This window comes from Taudactylus pleione, unplaced genomic scaffold (genome assembly GCF_031769625.1).
Source record: "Taudactylus pleione unplaced genomic scaffold, aTauple2 ptg000352l, whole genome shotgun sequence".
NCBI classification, from domain to species: Eukaryota; Metazoa; Chordata; class Amphibia; order Anura; family Myobatrachidae; genus Taudactylus; species Taudactylus pleione.
In genome coordinates, this window is record NW_028284753.1 from 9,235,977 (window position 1) to 9,259,813 (window position 23,837).

The 23,837-nt window shown below is 43.8% G+C and overlaps 1 protein-coding gene across 3 annotated transcripts; it reads right to left on the minus strand.

The window, feature by feature from the left end:
- Positions 1-6,148: 6,148 nt before the first annotated feature.
- Positions 6,149-22,870, minus strand: LOC148508650 (uncharacterized). Of its 3 annotated transcripts, XR_015869564.1 has the most exons (5): positions 22,282-22,402; positions 14,268-15,413; positions 9,719-9,916; positions 9,079-9,167; positions 7,802-7,877 (listed from the first exon to the last, which is right to left on the minus strand). XR_015869564.1 is itself a non-coding variant. In XM_088444217.1 (4 exons), the coding sequence occupies exons 2-4, from the start codon at positions 15,397-15,399 to the stop codon at positions 7,714-7,716; spliced, it is 1,494 nt and encodes a 497-aa protein (XP_088300343.1). In that variant the 5' UTR covers positions 15,400-15,413; positions 22,450-22,870; the 3' UTR covers positions 6,149-7,713. The 3 variants fall into 3 exon arrangements, 2 of the variants coding, with proteins under 2 accessions (XP_088300343.1, XP_088300342.1); XM_088444217.1 differs by lacking the exons at positions 9,079-9,167; positions 22,282-22,402 and adding an exon at positions 22,450-22,870 and having other exon boundaries at positions 6,149-7,877; XM_088444216.1 differs by lacking the exon at positions 9,079-9,167 and having other exon boundaries at positions 6,149-7,877; positions 22,282-22,401.
- Between the last annotated feature and the right edge of the window lie 967 nt (positions 22,871-23,837).

The window sequence follows — 23,837 nt, forward strand, 5'->3', positions numbered from 1 at the left end:
TGCCGCCCTCTTCACTGGGGAGGTGGGCGGTCAGGTGCCCCCTGTAGTGGTGCCCATATTCAATGTCCCCTGTAGTGGTGCCCATATGCAGTGCCCCTTGTAGTGGTACCCATATGCAATGTCCCCTGTAGTGGTGCCCATATGCAGTGCCCCTTGTAGTGGTACCCATATGCAATGTCCCCTGTAGTGGTGCCCATATGCAATGTCCCTTGTAGTGGTGCCCATATTCAATGTCCCCTGTAGTGGTGCCCATATGCAGTGCCCCTTGTAGTGGTACCCATATGCAATGTCCCCTGTAGTGGTGCCCATATGCAATGTCCCTTGTAGTGGTGCCCATATTCAATGTCCCCTGTAGTGGTGCCCATATGCAGTGCCCCTTGTAGTGGTGCCCATATACAATGTCCCCTGTAGTGGTGCCCTTTGCAATGACTCTTCCAGTAGTGCCGGCGATTCAAATCCCGACAGCGGAAGCCCGACAGAGGTGAAGATCCCGACTGCACTAAAGGTAAGTATAAACTAATCTATCCCCCACCTCGCGCGGCTGTCCGCGCCCAGCTTCCCTTTGATCGGGATGCCGGGCTCCCGACGTAGGTGAAATGACAGGCGTCGGGATCTCGACGCCTGTCATTTATCGATTGCCGGGATTAGACAGTCGGGAACCTTGCAGACGGGATTACGTCCGTCCGCTTCCCGACTGCTTCCCCTCCTGACACGCAGTGAGCTCTCATGCTGTGAAGGAGATGGCAATGGCTAATTTGTGCAAGCCCATGAAATGGAGTTGAAATGGTCCCAACATGCCTGTGTTTTCTTAGCCATCCCCCCCCCTCCACGTTACCTTCCCCAAATGCTGATTACCTGTCACTCACTTTGAGAATGAATCCCGTGTGAGCGTAATCTCAAACCAACCGCTGTGCGTGCGCAGTACAGGTTTCACGCATGCGCATTGGCTAACAATTGCTCGACCTGTGTAAATATCGGTATTGCATAAATCTCAAGAAGAACAGTTGTCTTTTTAGCATAGGATCTATTTTCATTGCATCCATGCTGCATATCGCTGATAGATAGCAAAGTTTTATCTTATAAAGCTGCCAGTTTATCTTTGCAAATCAGACAATACAGTGGTGCTCTTTGTTATCCAGAGATTATGAGCAGCTGACATATAGGGGATACTGCCCGAGAACCCCTTCAATATACTAGAACTAGGACAAAAGACATGTCTGCGCTTATAACCACTCAATAATAAACATACACTCCAGAGCTGTCAATCTTAATTTATTTTGAAACAATGTATTATACACATTAAAATGAACTGCAGTTCCTATAAAATATAAATACAAACTTGCATAGTCTCAATCATAGACACAAAGATATTATTAATTCCAATTGATCTTTAAATCCCAACTTAGGGACAACTTTCTATCAAAGCAACGTGTAGATGGATAAAGTCCCGCTTACAGTAAGATTGATGATATATGACTGAATGCTTTAAAGTTAACAATTGCACAGTCCATACAAATCAACTTGAGTGTCTCTCCGTTCCCACAGGAGAGCACCGATAGTTTATTAGGCTGAAATCACTCACTTCTTACCCTACAACAATAATTATAGTCTCAGTATCCTGAGAGGCAGTCAGCATTATTAATCAGTGTGGCCACGATGTGTCTCCTGACACAAGGCACGATGTATACTCCGCCTCCGGTAATGGCATAGGGGCAGTTGGAGTGAAGATTCCGCACACTGTGGTGCCACTTGCCGTATATGTTCACATAGAGTCCCAAAAATTAGGGTGGTCTTTGGCTGTGTGGGTAAAGTGACTTTGCCTGGTTTCCGCCTTAGCTTTTAGCCGTGATAGAATGGATAAGTAGAGGCAGGCTGAACAAATCCACAGTGCAATATTTAAAAGTCCTGGGGATAATGCAGCGCTCAACAATAAATCCATTGATGCGTCTCTCCCCTCTCACAGGTTTTTAAAAAAACTGTAATCCCACGTGTAAACTGTCAGAAGCCGGACCTGTCAGCCAATCAGCGCCCGCTAATTGTAGAACGGCTGCTAATTGGCTGACGGCTCCGGCTTCTGACAGTTTACACGTGGGGTGTGTGTCCCGTCAGAAGCCGGCTAGCGGTGGTTGTGACAACACATACAGAACTACAGTCGGGACTTACCAGGGATGCTATAGAGACCAGCGCCAGGATGGAGTTGAGTATAAGATCTTTTTTCACAGGTACAGCCATTGGATTTCTACTTGAAGTGGACCGAACGACAGGGAGCAGGTAAGTATATGTTAGCGTGGTATGTGTAATAAAATTGTACTTTCTACAGTGTGTGTGTCTTGTGATTTTTTAACTATTTTTTTTACAGCGGGAGTATGGGTGGCGGCCGCCTGCTGGCACTTGTAGTTCCACAAGTGCCAAAGGGTAGACACGCTGGCACCTGTAGTTCCACGGTAAAAAACAATAGTTTATCACTATTTTCAACACTATTACCCCCGTACCAAATGCTCCAGGAGTGCAGGGAAGAGCCCCGGGCTTCAGACTAAGCCTTGGGTGCTCAGGAGAGGGGGAACCCCTTTATTGAGGGTCTCCACCTCCCCTGAGATGCCCGGCTTGGGGTGTTAAGGCTTTGGCCAGGGAGACCTGGTGATAGGATTTGAGTCCAGTGCTGGTTTTAAAAATAGGGGGACCCCTACACAATTTTTCCCCCTTATTTTTAAAACCAGGACTGGTCAGCAGCCAGATGCTGGTTCCTAAAATACAAGGGAATCCTACATGTTTTTTTCCCCTTATTTTTAGGAACCAGGACTGGCTGAGCAGTCCGGGGTTGGTTTTCTTTTTTAGGGGGGACCCTACATAATTTTTTTTATATTAACCCTTTTTCAAACAGGTAGAACACACAAGCAGCCTTCACATACAGTCAGGTGCATAAATATTGGGACATTGACAGAATTTTCATATTTTGGCTTCTATTCACCACCACAATGGCTTTGAAATGAAACAAACAAGATGTGCTTTAACTGCAGACATTCAGATTTAATTTGAGGGTAATTACATCCAAATCAGGTGAACGGTGTAGGAATTACAACAGTTTCTATATGTTCCTCCCACTTTTTAAGGGGCCAAAAGTAATGGGACTATCAACTCAAAAGCTATTTCATGGACAGGTGTGGGATATTCCGTCATTATTTCATTATCAATTAAGCAGGTAAAAGGTCTGGAGGTTTTTCATGTATTTAGATTTTTCTTTATGCGTCTCCATGTTTACGATTTAATGCTGGTGGTAGTCAGTATGATTAAGTTAGTTTGGTCAGCCTTATTTGGTCCTGTGTATTTTAATTACTAGTACACGTTATATGTTATATGCCATATGTTCTTAATTGGAATGCACATTATGTTTTATGTATACAAAGCGCAGTTGCCATGGCGACGGGTGAAGGTGGATGACGTCACCAGTGGTGCGACTTCCTGTTTCCCCGCGAGCCGGCGCTGCATGCGGTGATGGTGGAGGGTATTTAAGGTGAGTGTTTTATATTCATTGTTATCCTGATGACGAGAAAATAAAATATCTCGAAACGTTGATACTTTGAATCCAGCTGTGCATGAAGATTATTTGATCGGTGTGCTGTCTATACATTGGCTATATGTGATAGCTTAACTGCAAGGTTTACAAGGAGGTCACCGACGCTGGTGTTTTGATTACATGGAGTGCTTCCTTTTGATGAACTAATATATATACATTCAGGTCCATAAATATTGGGACATTGACAGAATTTTCATATTTTGGCCTCTATTCACCACCACAATGGCTTTGAAATGAAACAAACAAGATGTGCTTTAACTGCAGACATTCAGATTTAATTTGAGGGTAATTACATCCAAATCAGGTGAACGGTGTAGGAATTACAACGGTTTCTATATGTTCCTCCCACTTTTTAACATTTTGTGGACTGGTACATCAACAAAAACTTGAAATTCACTCAAGGGGGTAGATTTACTAAAGCTTGTAAAACAGACAAGTTGTGGTGTTGTTAATAGTAACCAATCTAATTCTGTCTATCATTTTCTAGTATGCAATAGAGAAATGTTAGCTAGAATCTGATCCCTCTTCGCATCACTGGAACTCCATCTCATAGGAACATAGGAAGGAGTGGTGCTTCGAGAACATGCACCATCTGAAGATGGCGTTTGTTCTCACAGGCTTCAGGTTTGCTGAATATCAAGTGGTCCATTACCTTAAATATGTGGAAACTAGTGTTTCCGCATGGTTAACAGGCCATTTTAGTTATGATGAATAGGCCCCCGAGTGAGATAAAGCTGGTGCCACAGTTGCCACTAGAAGTGGTAGTCCTCTAATGTGCCTGTGATAATGATGGTGTCTGGTGCGGCCGCTGCGGAACAGAGCTGCTGAGTGCTGCAAGATACAGATACCACAGATCAACAGGTTCCTCCAGTCTGCCTTCCTCAATGTTGTCTTCTCCAATTGGTGCTGGCAGGAAAAGCTTTTCCAAACAGGTCTGTGTGCTAGCTCCACAAACACCAGTGGGCCTGGCAGCTTTGCCAGTATGTTTGAAAGGGATGTGATTTGGAGAATGGTCTACTGCCTACAGTGATAGTTACACCATTTGCCTGCTGATTACTCCCACATCTAACTGCCTGGTGGCACCCACACTGTTTGCCTGCCTCCTGTTGATTTAAACTTGCACATTTCTACTACACGAGTCAATTTCAGAGTATTTTTCAGGACCACTTTAAATCCACTGTTGACCTTATAGACAGTAGTGGGTGGCAGTGTGGATTAAAATGACTAGATTGAACAATGAAATCATTGTGTGCATGAACAGCCTAGGCCTCTGCAGAAAGTAAAGATAGGAATTAGTGTCATAAGCAAGATAATCATCTTAACTCTTAAATTAATATATAATTGTCTAACATTTATCCTAATACAACTACTCAGTCGGATAAAATATGTATATAAATATACAAACACAAAACCATACACATATTTAGATAGAGTATAGGCTAGTAATTTATCTTTTGGGTTGGGTACGGGATACCGCCACTCGGGACCCCGCCTGTCAGAATCCCTCCCCCGGCATCCCAAGACACTTGTCGGTCAGTATCCTAACCCTACCCCTCTCGCTAACTCTCCCTCCCTGGTGCCTAAACCTAACCTCCCCCTCCCCGCACCCTAAACCTAACCCCTAACACTTCTGCCTAACCCCAGTACTTACCTTCGGGATGCTGGCGCTGACATTCTAAGTGCCGGTATCCTGTCAGGATTTTGACCGGATCCCCAAAGAAATAGGAAAAGGATTTACAATGCACTTTTATAGCAAAGCTGATTATTGAGACTCATGCCAACCGCATCACCTTAGTGCCTAACCCCAAACCCTCCCCCTAACCCCAGTACTTACCAACTGGATGCTGGTGCCAGGATTCCGACAGGTGTCGGGATTCTGGCGCTGGCATTCTAAGCGCCGTCATCCCAACTGTCGGTATTTTGCCCAGATCCCAATCTTTTTAAACTAACATAGTATAGTAGCATACCTCCTAACGTTCCAGATTCTAGGTCATGAAGGTGGTGGGGGGAATTTACATGAAAATGGAGTTTCATTCGAAAAGAGAGCATTTGGAATGAATCTGGGTGGATCGTGGGCTTGGCTGATTTTGTATATCTAAATCAGAGGAGTTTACCAAATCTAGTCATCGGGGACCCCTAACAGTGCATGTTTTACAGATCCCCTAGTTGGTGCACAGGGGTATTCATCACTGGCTGGAACATTTTAAAAGATCAACAGGTGGCGCTAATTATTTCACCTCTGCTACTAAAGAAATCTTTAAACATGCACTTTAGGGGGTCCCTGAGGACTGGAGTTGGGAAACACTGGTCTATATATTGGGAGGTTGGACATGAAACATGTACACAGAGGAGAAAAGCCCATTAACCTTCTCCTACTAACTCTTCTCTGTGTTATGAATGATCTGTTTTCAGATAAACAATATATGCTATTTGTAGTTTGCTGAAGACCACATCTTGTGAGCTACATGTACAGTATAAATGGGTATATGTAGGGAAAAAAAAAAAAAAAAAAAAAAAAAATATATATATATATATATATATATATATATATATATCTATCGACCACATCTAACATAGTACCTGTGTTTATCTGTAAGAATGCAGAGTTCAGTGACACCAGATGGGCATCTGAGAAATATGGGTGTGACAGATTTAATCAACTCAAACCAAAATCCTGAGAATCTCCCAACAAAAATGTTCTGCCTTGCCCCAAAGCCCTCCACTGTGACAATACTGAAAGTGGAATATTGCTGAGTGAAACCTTTCTACATCCTGTTTATTGCCCTTTTGTCCAAGAGCAGTTCTATAAGTGTGTCCCGAAATATACTCTAACTCCTTTCTGGAACATATCAGGTATATGACATAAGTCCCATGAGACATGCTGTCATTTTCCGCATGTATATATATATATATATATATATATACAGTATATATAAGACTAGTGTGTGTGTAAATGTGGTAGGGAATATAAACTGTAAGCTCAATTGGGCAGGGACTGATGTGAATGATCAAATATTCTCAATAAAGGGCTGCAGAATGTGTGCGCTATATTAATAAAAAGATAACACTAAAATAAATCTGTGAGTAAACAATACAATAAGGTGACAGAAGCAGGTCTATAAAGTGTTTCTGTTTCATTCATCAAAATACAAAAACACCTTTTTTACATTAACACAGTGACTTGCTAGAAAATATCTGTACTAAAGAAACATCTGCATATAGGATATAACATGACAAAAGTAACACATCATTTTCTGAACCATCCTGGTCACTCTATGATCATGACAGTAAAGGACAGGAGTTAGCATTTAATCTTGTGGACAACCTCAGTTTCATCCCTGGTTACCTCTTCCTCTGAGCAGCAGGTCCAGTATTGAGTTGCTCATCATTGCTTATCGTCTCCAATCTAATTAGCATAACCAGTTACCATGCTCATGGCTTCTAAAATCTAATTTAGAAGCCATGGGCATGGTAACTGGTAATTACACTGGAGGAGCGAAGCCATGGCCAACAATGTGGAAGGGAAGGGGCCAACAATATGAGCATCACAGCCACCTTTGTGGAGGCCCAATTTCACTGTGATACCATGGGAAAGGCGTCAGCTTTCATATGTTTTACAAGGTTTGGAAGTGAGTAAAATGTCAATGTTCAGATTTTTTTTATCTTCCTAGCGTTACACAATTAACATATATAACGTAATACTGCAGTTACGTAAATTGTTATTTTACAAATAAAACATAAAACAACTCCCAGTGCCTCTACAACATTGCCCATACAGCAATATTTGGTGGTTTCAACAATAGAACTACGGATTAATTGCTCAAGTTGCAACTAAGATATGGCTCCAAAACCAGGATTATTAAAACATAAAGAGAAACAGACCCGGTCTGTCATTTCTGGTAATTTAAGGCAATTCTGTGTTATGCATCAATGGCTGTAAGGCCACAGCACTTTCTGCTAAGATTTTCCATGATATGTACGTAGATTTATAATCGCATTCAAGGAAAAGTCCTGTTGCATTTATTACTAAATCCCAATAACCCCAAATATGTATATATGGCCACTTATGACCTGCTCCTTAGAATTAAATGATATCTTGGATATCCTCACAATGAAATATGTTAATTGGATTAATATGCTCATGTCTCCTTGGAAGGGTCCTGATCCATATTGAAGAGGAGGTAGCAGGTCTCAAGTCTCTCTGGGCCCATCTTGTATTCAAACTGTGGCTGAAGATCTTCGGGTGTCAAGCCCTTTAGGAAATGGCTGGAGATCTCATTGTAGAGAGTCTGACCAACATCCCCTAGGAGAAAAACACAAAGCACAAATTATACTAAATAGAAAGTATTTATTTCCCAAGACTTGGTTTGTTTCATAACAATATGTTTTTTAGTCAGTGGATGCTTCTTGAGGTTGTTAAGGATAAATCTAGGGATCAAATCCTTAGATGTTAGATGTGGTCAGAATGCAAGCCTGAAGCCCATGCTTGTGCCACGTTATTATTTAGGTTGGCTAGCACTAACAATAATGAGTTGTGTTGTGGTAAAATCAATGCCAGTCATGTGAATAATAAAAATGTTACGGTAGAGCAATAGTGACAGTAAGAAAATCCTTGCTTTGAATTTGCAGCTAGACAAGAGTACAAATTAGACTACTCTCAGATGCACTAAAATATAAAAAACATTCTCTCTACACGTCTACATATATTGATGGGTTAAACAATTATACAGACATGAGTATAAATAAAACAACCATATATTAACCATAATACATATGTATGCAGTATATGCGAATCTATTCACTACACTAGCTGGTTGGTTTTATCACTGCTAATGTCAAGAGAACACGAACTACCACAGAGGAAGGAAAAATAGGTAAAAATGGAGAAGTATAGGAAAGGAGGCTGCAACAGGATATGAGGTTGCTCACCTGTTCAGAACTGTATGTGGTTGGCATGAGTCTCAAATAATCAGCTTTGCTATAAAAGTGCATTGTAAATCCTTTTCCTATTTCTTTGGGGATACAGTCAAAATCCAGACAGTAGGGATACCGGCGCTTAGAATGCCAAAGCCAGAATCCCGACATCTGTCAGAATCCCGGCGCCGGCATCCCAACGGTAAGTACTGGGGTTAAGCGAAGAGTTAGGGCTTAGGGTTAGGCACTAGGGGGAGGGTTAGGCACTAAGGGGGGAGGGTTAGGTTTAGGGTGCAGGGAGGGGGAGGTTAGGTTTAGGCACCGGGGAGGGAGGGTTTTGGATACTGACCGGTCGGGATTCCCTACCCAACCCTTTCTTTGGATGCAAATATAAATTGGTGTGGAGCTTTAATAATGTACAGTGTTTACAAATTCATGAGTGCCTGTTGCATATGTCCGGTGTCCATTCATAATAATATATCAACTCAACAATAGCAGCATAATTTTACCTACAGTACATCCCAAGTTCAATGTTTTGGTGTCACCCTTGACCACATCATCCTCCTGCCTGGCGAGGCAATAACACTCACCCCCTGCAATTTATCACGAATGCTGCTGCAAAACTCATTAAAAGATCCATTTCTTCCTCACTTGTCGCCCGTCAATCGTTTCCTATAAACTTCAGAACACAGTCAAAACCGAGCCTTGCTTAAAAGTCTTTCCATTATTCCTGTTCCAACTAGATTTTCAATCTCACCCATCTAAAACTTTCACAGCCATTCCGTGTTCCTTCTAATGTCTTTCTCTCTCAGAACCTCATCCTACTTTCGGCAGCTAGCTTTCACTGGTACAGGTCCTCTTTAGGAGAAATCTCCCCCACCATCAGACTTTGCTCAACCTTCTGAATAAAGACTAATTTCTGCAAAGAATTCTATACACTTCCTCTTCTTAACATAAACTCGCTTAGTGTAGCCACTCACAATATCCTCACTGGCAGTTGCTACTTTGGTCACCTACTTGAAGTAGTGCTTATTCCCCAGAACTGCATAATATGTTGCAGATTTAGAAAAAAAAATGTTTGTGAATGAAACAAGGTGGCTTCCAATATTGGGTTAAGTAATAAATTAACTTTAGTTGCCTTTTAAATGTCATATTTAAGCTTTGTTTTGTGACATTTTCAGGGCCACGAAATACCTATTAAAGATCGAGGTCTAGATCATCATTTCGTACCTAAACACTGCTGGCGTATCGTCTTAAGCGTTTCTGACAAAGAGTTGGCATCTTGATCACCGTGGTCATCTTGGAAGGTTTCATTATCAGCAGACACATCCATTGCTGACCTGGCATGATTGACAACCATCTCCAGAGTGTTCCCTTCAGCCTCCTCAAAATCATCAGAGTACTCCTGCACTTCATCATCACCAGAACCTAAACATAAGACAGGACTTGCATCACAATTGGAGAGTGACTTTAAGGAACAGGTACACTACAAGCAGTGTGTTCACACTTGTTATTTTCAGGGGAGCAAGGAGCACTGGAGTGTGAAGGAACAATAAACATTTTTACACAACTACCTGTAGAAATTGCTTTTTCCAGCCCTCAAAAAGGCAAAGTCAACCTAGTGTGGATGATATTGCTGATAAAACATTGATACAGCAAAGATTGTTGCTTTACAAAGAATCTATATATGAAGATGGTATAAATCATTTCTATAGTTCATATACTGTGTCCGCATGGGGAGCATAAAAGTCGAATCGAATATAAATGCAGAAATAGTATTTAATTCCTCTAATTACCGGACACAATGAAATACTATTTCTGCATTTATATTCGATTCGACTTTTATGTTCCCCATGTGGACACAGTATATGAACTATAGAAAGGATTTATACCATCTTCATATATAGATATAAATCACAATTGTACTTTTAAAATTTGCACTTACTGATTATTGCAATTTATTATTGTGGTTTATGTGTTACATGTTAGTAAATAGGATTTGTCATATTGTATCTATTGCCCTTGAAGTTTGCTATTTAGTAAGCAGCTATATAGTTAGGTAATTTAATAAGACATAGGTTGGATCTCTTGAACCTAGCACAAGGCTGGTGATGATGGCTGCATCGGCTGGCATAACATTGATGAACGACGCGGCTCTACGCTTGCAGACGCACGGAACCTGGCATTAGCTGAACATAAGGTAGTAGATCGGGCTTCCACGGCTGCCCATAAATACAGCCACTTTACATGCAACTCATATAATCAATGTGTGGCAAAGTTAAAACCTCACATTGCCAATGGTTTTGGGCTTTCATACCATAATTAATAATAAATAATTAAGTGACATAAAACAAATAGCCCCGTCTCTCTCTTTCTATAATAGGCCCCTACAATTCAGCATTGGGTCTGATTCTCTAGTAGGGGTATAACGAGGAATTAGAAGGGGGAACTGTAAGACTATGACACTTCATCTCTAGTCTAACAATTGGTGAATTTGCAGCTGTTAGAAGGTAAAGAAGGGGTGTACAATGCCCTCACTATTTTGTAGAAATGTCTTTCTTTGGTGCATGCGAAGTCTGCTCAATCCGTCCATATTGCGCTTTATGTCAGACGCAGCTCTTATATCCAATATTAGAGACTTCTTCTATGGTGCATATATGCGCAGTCAGTTGCTACTTTCTATACAAATGTGCAGTCCCTCCTACCTAATGATAAGCAATCCTGAAATGCATAGCTTTGGGCTCTAAGCTGTTATGTGCAGCAATTATGTGCCCCCCTTAAGTAACTCCTGACTGGCTGTCTAGCTACAAAGTAGTGTGATTTTTATTAATTATTTCACAGCTGGGCTCTTCATAAGTAACTCGGTTCAAGTGGATTAAGAAGGAACAAGAGAACATTTGAGCATTAATCAAGGCTGATTTTTTAAGGATGGTTTTTTAAAAAAATTTTAAGTAAAGGTAGCATTTCTTTATTCATTAAATGGAGACTCTACTTTTTTACTTTATTAATATGGTAGCACTATTTTATTATAACGGGGCACTATATTATTTATTTTAAAAGGGAAACAGATTCTTAATTACTTTATATGTGACTACCCAAGTTTTAATCGTATTACAAGGGGCATATAAGTTCTATTCATATTTTAAGGGTCACATGATTTTTTTCCATTTCCCTGGTACCCACAACCCTGGGCAGGGCCATATTATTCATAAGACTGACTAGGCTGAGGCCTAGGGACCTCGTGGGCCTGCAGGGAGAAGTTGCAAGGCACACTTGTTGTTAGCTGAGGTTTGTTCTTAAACAATAGGGAGAAAGAGAGACAGCGGACCAATAGCGCAGTAGCGTCAGGGTTGGTACACCTCCATGAGAGGACACAAGACCACTGCCATCACAGCTACTGTCACCGCCGTTACTGGTTTTCTCTCCTCCAGACCTCAGCACACACAGGGACAGGAAATTCCGCAGGACTTGCGGGAATTCCGGCCACCCACCAGAGAACCACTACTGAGTGTAGAGCACGGATACCCCGCATAGGAGTAGAGCCAACTGGATTGCAGATCCAGAGCACACCCAACAACCTCTATTAACCTCCGATGAACTAGGTGGGGCAAGGAGTACATGAACTTTATTAGCTTTCCCACTAGGCTATTTTAGCGGGGCGTATTGCCCTGCCCCATTTCTAAAGGGCAAAAAGCACCCTGCCCTCCGTCATGGCGCCGCGCTGAAAAAGCCTGCGGGTGCCGTCCTCACCCACGAGTCGCAGTGTCCAGTGGATGGGAAAAACTGCGGTGTAGCCGTCACCGCTGGTGAATGGATGTCGGGCGCATGCGCCCAGAATCCATTTACACCGAGAGCAGCGCTTGAGGGCAGCCCGGCATATCCTTAAGTGCAGGACACGCCCCCAAGAGTGACAAAAAGGGGACACATCTTAAAGACACACACCCTTTCCTTTGACCACGCCCCCTTTTCGGGCAGGGCGAGCAGATGTGCCCTTTCTCCAAGTCCGACACAGGATCTAGAGTGAACACTAGTTATGCATGTGTACTCACTACGCTAGCAATCGCCACACTAAACCGCCGTCACTATGCAAACTGGCAATCGGAGCGCGATATTTTTTCTAAAGTTAAAGGAGTTTACATCTTGCTGGGTTATGTCCAGGGGCGGTTTAAAGCTGGTCACACACATAGCGATATTTTACCCGATCTGGCCGATTCCCGACACATTGGAACAACAGATCGTGTAAAATATGGCCAAATACTCAGTAAATCGTGAGTCCCCACTCACGATGCGCGTCCCTGCTGGTCGCACATCGCATCGTCAGATCTGCCATGCAGTAGGGCAGATCTGACAATCTAGGAGGCGATGCACTGTGAAAGTCTGGCTGCAGGAGAGATCGTATCAAGATTGGACACCAAATTGTGTGCAGATCGTGTGGAGATCGTGTGCAGAGCTGTCGGGGAGAGTTTCAAGGGAAATCGTACATAAATCGTACACATCGGCAGATCGTGTGCAGATCGCCATGTGTGTTGCCAGCTTTAGAGAGGAGGGAGCCCTTATGTTGATGGTCGCGATGGTCAAGACCATCGCGAACATCGGGGCTTGCGATGAGACCCTTGTGGTAGGGTCTCGTTTTCCGCAAGCCCCAGTGAGCTTTCGGCTCTATTAGAGCCGGAAGCTCACCACTGACATCACGAGTGATGTCAGTGGGGCCGCCCCCAAACGGCAGGCGTTCCGTCGGGAATGCCTCTGTTTGGCAAGCCACCCCCCCGACCCACCTACAAAACGGTGCGAGCTGTCGACAGCCGCCCCTTTTGTAGTAGGCCCCAGAGCGAGAGAATTTCTCTCGCGCTGGGCCTCTACATCGACCCGCTGCGAGCGCATCGGCGCTTGCGAGCGGGTCTGAATGAGACAGCTCTAAAGCGCTTGTCCAAATCGCCAGCAAGATGGCCGCAGCGTCCATTATCCTGGTGATTTTAGTCTGCAGCACCGGTTGGTGCAGGACTCCGAAGCGGTAAGTTTAATTATATGGATACGGCTATGGGTATGTCACACCCCGCCTAGTCCACCGAAGTTTAATAAGATAATTAACTGCTTCCTTATTGCAGTGAAACAATTTGTCTCTTCTATTAAAACAATTATTCATAAATAATATATTTTTTAAACATTTATAACATTTTATTCACTTCAAGGATATTACAGTATTGAACAATTATATCCCCAAAATGTGCTTTCCTGAAAAGTTCTACCTGCGAAATAAAAATATAAAAAAAATTGTGAATAGAATTCTTCAAGACATCCTTAAAATGAATATAGGGCTATGTACTGAGGTCTACTACCTACCGTACCAGGGTCAGGCTGTCAGCTGTAGTGGAGTGAAAGATTGAAGTGCCGGAGGGGGCCCGAAATACCTGAAAGCCTAGGGGCCCGGCCATGGGTTAATACGGCCATGACCCTGGGTTTACTAGGAAAGGCTAGCAAGCTTGCTGTGATTGCAGTTGTCTTGCTTGTCACAACCATCTCTATTGCTTGGTTACTTTTTGTGACATATTTGTTTGTGACTTGTTAGCTTTTTGCTTATTACATTCAGTGACTTGTATCGAAAACAATCAGGAGGATTCTTCGTGTTTTGAAACCACAGTTTTCTTGACATTTACAGCTATTTTGCCTTGAATACATTCCGGTATTTGAAACTCTCCCAAAGTAATTGCAGAAAACCAGTTAGGTTGAGAAATTTTCAGTCCCTTACATCTGAAATCCACAACTACTTTGAATGGCTTACCGATTTCCTCTGGGATATCATCATTCTGACATAGAAGGCACGTTTCCCCCTCTAGGTCCTCTTCAACAGAAGAAAGGCTGTCTTTGTCAAAGTCCTCAGAATAGTCAGATCTGTCACCACAGCTCAATAATTCGTCATGATCCCACAATTCACAAGAACTGACATCTGGTTTGTATGAGCTTGGCGGAGCAGATTTAGGTCTGAATTCCACTTTAGAGATTTCACGACAGGCCAGTGATGTTTTGCTCCTATTTTCTGATGAATGCATCTCTCTATTTTCATTCTTTTCCAAATTCTGCTTATACAACTTAAGTTCATGTTTCTGTATAAATTGCTTCAAATGTCCCTGAACAAAACCTAAACTAAGGATGCTGTTTGCACTAGGTCTAGATTCCGGACTCTTATCTAGAATAGTTCTCACCAAGAAATGTAAGTCCGTGGAGTAGCAATCAGGCAGTGGAAGATATTCCCCTTTAACTATTTTGTAGAAGAGGCTTACTAAGTTTGTTGCATCAAATGCTGGTTTGAAGGCACACATCTCATAAAGTAAGCACCCAAGTGCCCAAATGTCCGATTTGGAGCTATATGGAATGTCTTGACACAGTTCTGGACTAAGGTAATATGGTGTCCCTACACATGTACTAGCCATATCCATAGTACTGTTCATTACTTTGGAGATGCCAAAATCCCCAAGTCGAATCATGCCTTTTTTGGTAAGAAAGACATTAGAAGTCTTAATATCTCTGTGAAGAATTTTCATAGAATGAATGTGTTGGATGGCCATAGTCAACTGAATAAACCAGTCCATGATGACGTCTTCTGAGAAGAAAACACCTTTCCTCTGTTGGATGTGGTCATCAAGGGTCCCTCCATCACAATAGTCTTGGACAATAAAAACATGGACATCTTCAGGGTCACAGAAGTACTCATGGCATATTACAACATTGGGGTGTGTAATCTTACTCAGGATAGTTGCTTCTTGAAGTATAGACTCCTTAGTTCTCATTCGTTTGGACGCATCTACCTTAATCTTTTTCACGGCATACATTTTCTTGGTCTCTTTATTCCTCATTAAATATACTTCAGCAGTAGCACCTCTCCCAATTTTTAATATCTTCTCATACTTGTCCATGCTGTCTCCAAAACCTGCATTAAACAGAAAATATTTAGCAATCTTGCATTGGACTAGAGTATTAATGACCTACCAGAAAATCTTAAGATCTACTATTGTCTACTGTTTCTTCGAATTAAACATGTTATTTGTATTCTATATTCTATATACACAATAATACCTGCTAAGGAGATAATTTTGGAATGGTTAGCACGCTCTTTATGCAAAGTAAATTCATATTTTCGGGTGTGGTACATAAAGTTGACATTTAAAATGACACCCACCAGAATGCCGACATGTAAAATGTCGACAGTGATATAATGTTGACAATCGGCATGTCCACAATGCGGTTTGCTATAGACTTATCAACTATCCCTAACTGCAGCCTAGCCCTAACAGTGGTTGCCAACATTCACAATATCGACATTCTGTCAGTGTTGACATTCAGACAACATTGCAATTCTAAATGTCGACATGATGAACATATACCATATTTTCCTACATTTCTTTGAGCAAAGCATGACAGATATTTGGAGCCTACAGTATGTGTTGACTATTTTGGTCACTTTAATGAGCAGTAAATGGCTGGTTAAAACTGATAGATATCTATGTACAGTAGATATATAGGGCCAAATGTAATAGGGTGAGAGTTTAGAAAATGTGAGCATTTAGCAGTAAACTCTCACATTGGTCTAGTTTTATCTTCAAAATGGGAAAACATCTGAATGAGAGTTTAAATCGTGAGGGTTTTTTGAGTCTGAGCGAGTTTGCATGTTCTTGGACTCCATTACATTGGCCTCGTTTAAAAAGTGTGCAGACCTGGTCCTGTGATCTCCCCAAGCTGCAGCATGATTGACATGCTGCAGCATTTGGGGAACGGAGTGGGGGCGTGCCTGGTCACTATTCCCAGAAACAGGGGCGTGTTGGCAGCGATGCTGATCTCAGCCTGCGACGTCGGTCGCAATGCGGAGAACACAAATGCAGCAAGATATCTGACACCTCCTTCTGCATTTGCTTCTGAGATTGACGAGATATAACAGCCGCTTGTGTGCGGCTCTGCTATTTCTAAATCAGTCCCTCAGTCTGGTTCAAACCTCCGGTTCCATTCCGGTTCTACTACTGTTACCTCCGGTCCCAATCATGTCCAAGCCTATGTGTTACAGTTTGGTTCCAGCCTGTGCAGTAGTCTGTAGTCCACTGGGTGTATTATAGACTATCCTAGTGCTTCAAGTGCCAAGTCTTCAGCCTACAGCAGAGGTTCGCAAAAGCGGTTCTCAAGGCTCCCCATCAGTTCAGGTTTTAGAGATGTCCATGGTTGAGCACAGGTGACTTAATTAGTACCTCAGTCAATTTGATTTTACCACCTGTGCTCATCCATGGATATTTCTAAAACTTGAAAGTTTGGGGTGCCTTGAGGACAGCGTTTGGGAACCTCTGGCCTACAGTGATCCTGATTTCAAGCAAGTCCTCCGAGTAGATCTCTCATGCTTATTGCAGGTTCAAGTGGACTTTACCTGTATTGCTCATTCTCAGCATTACAGTTCCTAACCTACTTTCAGAACTCTCTACTCACCATACCATCAGTACTACTATCGATGGTGGTTGTTGCACTGAGTGTCCTCTATTTGAGTGTTAGGGTTTGTGTTGAGTCTCTGCTTCAGTGTTCACTCCAGTTGCTGGGGACTGGATCTAGATTCCTCTTTGAGGGTGTAGGCTTCAGCCACACAGCTCTGTTAATCTGTTTGCAGCAGATTCCAGGCAGGCTACCGATTATCTGTATTATTCGCTGCTCTGACCCCTGAGTTCTGAAACACTGGTTCTGGACCATTATCCCTGTATTCAGAAACTACTGGGAGGAGATGGCTGCATTTCCAAGTTGTCCATGATTGATTATGCTTAACTCACACCACGGCCCATCTTTTCCTCCATCATCCTCCTTACCAGAACACCCTGGTCACATCCTCTCTTATAACATTCTCCTTCCATCACACCCTGGCCCCATCATTTCCACCATTATCCTCCTTCCCTTACACCCCAGCCACATCTTCTCCATTATACACCATTTCTTATACCCTGACCATATTCTCTCCTCCATCATCCTCCTTACTTCACACCCTGGCCACATCTTTTCCTTCATCACTCTCCTTCCCTCACAGTTGTTGCTCAATCATTGTCAGAGAGCAGATCTGCAGGCTGCCTGTCACTGCTGTATTAATTGCTTGCATGCACAGCTCAGAGAACCACTGTTACATAGATTAGTGTTCATTCTAGAACCCTGCACCTGTCACAACCCTGTGCAGTTCCTCTTTCCTGCCTGGGGTGCCGCTCTCTGCTCTGGTGCTTCTAGCACACATTTGTCTGTATATCAGAAGCACCAGAGCAGAGAGCGGCACCCATGAACACTAACTATGTAACAGTGGCTGCCAATACAATTGGCGGAGGGTGGCCCTGTGAGAGAGGATGGCCCAGGGCACATGCCCCAGTGTCTCCCCTTTAAACAGGCACTGCATTGGTGCGAGAGAGGGTCTGGCCCAGCAGGAAGTGTACCGTACTTCCAATGGCCCTATATGGTGCTGTTCTTTATCGCCCAGAGCATTAAAATGTATAGTTTCGGCTCTGCATTTCTATCCCTGTCATATGTACATGTACATACGCTTGTATGGCAGTGACGTGCTGTGAGGTAAATGGGTGGGGAGGCACTGGCTAGTATCAAAGACAGATTTACAGATACATATATGAACCCGATGGTTCATGTGGGCATTATACAAAGGAGCAGCAGTATATAGTGCTGATAATTTGGTGTGTTTTGATCAGGGATGTGCAGAAAAGGTAGTCAGAGGAGGCAGTGCCTCACCTGCCATACACTAATTACTCCAAAGTTTTGACTATAAAAATTATTAGAATAATACAAAGAAGATATTTATAATATTTTCTTAAAATGTTCCTTATTTTTATAGTAAAAACTGTGGAGTATAGCTATCTATGACAGGAAAGGTTCTGCCTCACGTCACTGGTGTGTGGCCAAATCTTAAAGATTAGGACAAATGGCTGCATTACCACATTCAGACATTGCCTGCACAAACCATCAGTAGCAGTTATTATTCCTAATCCACATTTACTGTCTGTGCTCACTGCCATTTGGCGATCAAGGGCGGGATGCACTATCCTCTATTCTGTAGTCAAACCCTGTAAATGCCATTTTTGGGGGTTTGAGTGCATTACTCATATGCATCAAGCTTTGGAAAGCAAAGCTTTCTGCAGCTTGGAGCCGGTGGGCAATGCGATCTTCAGATGGCATTACCCAATAGAAGCCTATGGGCTTCTTTTCACATTCAGCACTGAAGGGATCCAAAAGGATCCCTCCCAGTGCCCCCTGCGGCGCGCACGGCATTCTGCACATGCGCAGAGGGACTTCTGGCTCATAAACCCAGACGTCCGTCAATTGTAGCTGCTTCCTCCGTGAACAAGCCATTCCGGCAAAATGCGCGTCGGCGGGAGGGTGACTGCGTTGGCGCCATGCAGGACACCCCATCTACCAGTCAGTATACACGTTGGTTTATTGTTGTTTGCTGCTCCTTCCTGGCGACTGCATGTCCCATGTGCAAAGACATGGTGAGTCGCTGTGCGGCGACCGCCCCGTTCAGGTATGGGGGATGTGATCGGCTGCCATAGTAGGAGGTTTACATTTAACGACTTGGACCACAATATATACCTATAGGTATTGTGCTTATACACAGTTTCTGACTACTACACATTCAAAGTGTGATATCATTTAGGCAAGGGGGCTGGATCAGAACATTACCCTTCATATGATTATATAACTATTTATAGTTAATATGTCTGTTACACTCTGTACTTACATACATTGAAAGTGAGATACTTTTTATCTAGGATATCATTGTTAGGTACACTGCTGTAATTATTGCAGGACCTGGTTAGTACGTTGGAATTACTATTTACGCGGTTACCATGTGACAGGGCACCTATTTACCAAGGAATTGCCTTATTTAAGGCTGTATCTTGTCATTTATTGTTTCCCATGTTCATCCAGTTTTATGTTTTAGCTGACCTTTTGAAGGTCAGACGTTGCTCCAACATTACTTTATAATTTATTTCACTATCAAAAGGTAGTTAATGCTATCTCAAAAAACTGTGTGTATGTATATTAAAACCTGTATATGATTTCCTAATTTTTATTAGTCCAAGTCTATCATAAGCAAACAAAAATGTTTATCAATGTGTCAGTAATTTTTTAGCACCGGGTATCTTCATTTGTGAACTCACAGTCCGGGTTTATAATGTATAATAAGTAGGGATGTGCAGGCTCGGATAGGTTCGAGTTTGTACGTTGAGTTCGGATTTTTCCCTCCAAAAAAACGGAACTCAGAAAGCGGCAAAACGTCATCTTGCATGGACGAACATCATCATTCCTGGACAGTCCAGGAATGATGATGTTCGTCCATGCAAGATGACGTTTTGCCTCTTTCTGAGTTCCGTTTTTCTGGAGGGAAAAATCCGAACTCAACGTGCAAACTCGAACCTATCCGAGCCTGCACATCCCTAATAATAAGGCATATTTTTCCATGCTTCCAGTACTATTTGCTTGTGAAGGGCCTTATTAATAAAGGATTTAGGCCCTCATTCAGAGCCGTACGCTCTGAGCAGAGCGCACGCTCTGCATGAGGGCCGGGTTCCATTTTCATGGAGCGTCCTCCTGGACGCTCGTATAGCTGTGGGTCACCACCCACAGGCTATACGAGCGTGCATTTTGATGGCCGCGATGGTCGTGACCATCGCGACCATCGAAATTGCGAGCCGGAGCCTGCGGTTGAGGTTTTCAACCGCAAGCTCCGGAGTGATTTTGGCTCTATCAGAGCCAAAATCACTCCCACTGACATCACTAGTGATGTCAGTGGGCCGGCTTCTGACGGGAGGCGTTCCCGTGGGAACGCCCCCGTCAGGGAGGCACGCCCACCAAAGGGGGCGTGCTGTCAATCAACATTGACAGCACGCCCCCTTTGATCGGACACAACGAGCGAAGGAAAGTCCTTCGCTCGTCGTGTCTGGCGCATGCGCACGACGGAGCTCCCTCCGTCGTGCGCATGCTCAGTGCAGACCATCGACCCACTTGCGAGCGGACAGCCGCTCGCGAGTGGGTCTGAATCAGGCCCTTAATCTGTTAATATATTATCCGTAATACCAACCAAAAGACTTTTCGCATACAATATTACAGGACGAGACCTTCACTATGTATCACTGTTAAAATATCGGTGATTAAAGTTTAACAGCATCATTATCTATGATAGTTTACTCACTTCCTTTCCTATCTACTCTATTAACTGATGACAATCTCATTCAAAGTAACTCTCTCCTTAAGGGTCCAATGCATGATGTAAGACCTTTAACAGCAAAAGCGAAATAGTGAGTAACGTTGCGGTTACACTGTTGTTTCTAGGGGTTTACCTGCCACTGGATGATCTCTCACCCCTCATTGATGGCCTTTTTGCTAAGTGAGGGGAAGTAGAATTATAGGTGGATTAATCTTCACCCTGACCGTCCTGTTACTTCATTCTAATTAGGTAGCTTGTTACTGAGACTGGTGTGACTTCAATTATTACTATTAAGTTATTATGTGATAATTATGCTGCTTTAGATGTTCGCCGTTTGTTTATGATGAAATAATTCCTTGAATTATGTGATTATGTTTTATTCTTGATATATCGATTCCCTATTATCACCCATTTAATTTAATTTTGATTTAAAAGGGGTTGTACATCCTTAGACCTCCCTATTGGTCACATTGTGGGTGGATTCATGTTATATGTCTTGTCTTTTGTCCTTTGCCATAGATATATTAGTCCAGTTATATTAAAAGTTATGTTTTAATTATTTCATTTTTACAAGAGTGCTCACAAAATAGAGTTTCTTTTTCTTCGATTCTTGATATGAACAATAATGATATTGTTGAACGATATATTGTTCAAATCATCTAGTGTGTATGAACTTAACAACAAACGATGCGCGTTCCCGTCCAGTGCGTATGACGTTGTACACTCTACAATTTGTGCCAGTCAAGTCTAAACTGCCTAATTAGCCTTCAAAATCATCAAGTGTATAAGCAACCACCTACATACCATGGTAATAGGCCGAATTACCCCATTACGTCATGATTTACTTTTAGAATGTCTTTGGAGAGTGATATGCATCATGGTAACTCCTTATAATTTTGTGATAATTTGATCACTTACAATAGTGATCCCCTGTTGTGTTCCATAAGGCTCACCTATGTAAGGTAATTTATGATAATGACATAGGGGCCCATTTATCATTGATCGCTTTTGCAATGCGATCAGGGCACAAAAAACAATCTCTTCGGCTGGATGTGTCATCCGGGACATGCAGGGACGAGCCCATCCCTGCGATGTCTCCAGAGTGCGGCCGGCCACTGCAGAGGGTGGTGAGCATGCATAGTCCCATGGACTGCACTGCGCATGCACATCCGCCATAGCCGGGGGGGATTCTGGCAGATCCCTCCGCCGGCTAATAATGCGCGGTGTAGCCCATAGGCTACAGCGGCTAACGTCACCTTCAGATGGCGTTAGCTGTCAGGGCCAATATCTGGAATGCATCGCATTCCGGATATCGGTACGTTTGGCTGCATCGCTTCCCCCAATAGGAATCTATGGGGGATGTGGCTGCCAGCGGCAATGGAGGGATCACAGCAGGTATCGATACCTGCTGTGATCCCTCCTTAATACATCTGTGGGATACTTAGTATTTGAAGTTAACCCCCGAAAACGTGTGTTTTGGGGGATTTTACCTCAAATACATTTTGATAAATGGGCCCCATAATCACAGGTACTGAGCATCCACAGACTGTAACGGATAGTGGTAGAAACTTACTGCAAAAGTGTCCAGAAGCTGAATCTTCACTAATAACAACAAGCATACATCCGGGGTCTCCGGCAGCTCAGTCCCCGCACAGCAGTGATGTATGAGCGCTGTTCCGGTGCACGCTATCGGAGACACCGCTTATCGTACACCGATATTACGTGGTAACTGTGTACCCACCTGTGGCAGTTGATCCACCCGATCCTCTCACGTCCTCCCCCGCTGGTCACATCATATCACAATGGCTGGGCCTCCTGCTGCTGCCGCTGAGTAGCTGGGCCCGGATCACGTTACACCTCCAGGCGGCCTCTGTTATTCGTCTCTGAGCTGTTTCCCATCTCCGTGGAAACCGAGTCATGTAACGATCTGCAGCTGGCGCAGTGCAGCCAAGTTCCAGGACCCGACACGGGTACCACCTGGGCACGGGCACTGTGCGTATTCTATATAGGTGTGCAAGGTGTTTCCCTCCTGATTATCTGTTGTACCCCTGTCATAAGGTGTCACTGTCTGCTTCTAATAGTAAATCAATCCACCCTGTGCAGAGATGCTCTACTGATGACGTCATATGCCCTCCTATAATGTGTTATATGTTGTAAAACTAAAGTGTTCTGTTTTTCAATAACTTGTCTGTAAGTAGTAACTAACTATACTATAGATGTTTATTATGCCGGAGGCTGGGCTCTGACATCATAGATTCTGGGAGTGGACAGGGTTAATTTCTAAGGTCACAACCAGGGTTGTATCTAGGGATCCGAGCACCCCTGGCAAGGTAATGGACTTGCGCCCCCCTCCCCCATAATTTCAGGAAGTGCCCCCAGTAGTAGTCCCCCTTATGCATTGCCCCCAGTAGCGGCCTTCAACCCCCCATAACTTGCCCCCAGTAGCGGCCCCCACAATACAGTGCCCCCAGTAGCGGCCCCCCCCCCCCCCATAACGTGCCCCTAGTAGTGGCCCCCACAATACAGTGCCCCCAGTAGCGGCCACCCCCCTCCCCAACGTGCCCCAAGTAGCAGCCCCAACAATACAATGCACCCAGTAGCGTCCATCCCCCCCATAATGTGCCCCCAGTAGCGGCCACTCCCTATACAGTGCCCCTTAGAAGCCACACTCCTCCCCCCCCTGTGCTGTGCCAGAAAAAAAAAGAAGCAACTTATCCGATCTCCGCTCCTGGCGACGACCATCGCTGTCCACTCCTCCGGGTCCACTCTCGCTCTGCACTATGGGCTGGGAGAGACGTCATGTCAATGTAATGGTGGCATTGCCGGATGGCATCCCCCTTTGGCTGGTGCCCCTGGCGAGTGCCATCCTAGCCATTGGGTAGATACGCCCCTGGTCACAACTGTAATGTGCCTCATGCTAAGGCTGGATACACATCAGAACAATGTATCCCAGACAACCCAATGCTAGATGGAAGGATATATCGGGTGACCATACACACTGCACGATCTGGTGTACGCAGGGGCACCTTTAGAGAGGAGGGGGCCCGTATGCATTCCCCGTCCAGGGCCCCCTCCTCTCTTCTCGACAGCCGGCAGCCGACTAACGTGGCTGGCCAGCCACCAGAGCAT

Excerpts from the sequence above, each read along its gene's own strand:
- LOC148508650 (XM_088444216.1), bottom strand. The coding sequence starts at position 22,327 with ATGCTTGTTGTTATTAGTGAAGATTCAGCTTCTGGACACTTTTGCA. Across the intron at positions 15,414-22,281 it reads AGCTTCTGGACACTTTTGCA|GTTTTGGAGACAGCATGGAC; the intron begins GTAAGTTTCTAC and ends TGTTTAATGCAG. Across the intron at positions 7,878-9,718 it reads GATACGCCAGCAGTGTTTAG|GGGATGTTGGTCAGACTCTC; the intron begins GTACGAAATGAT and ends TTTTTCTCCTAG.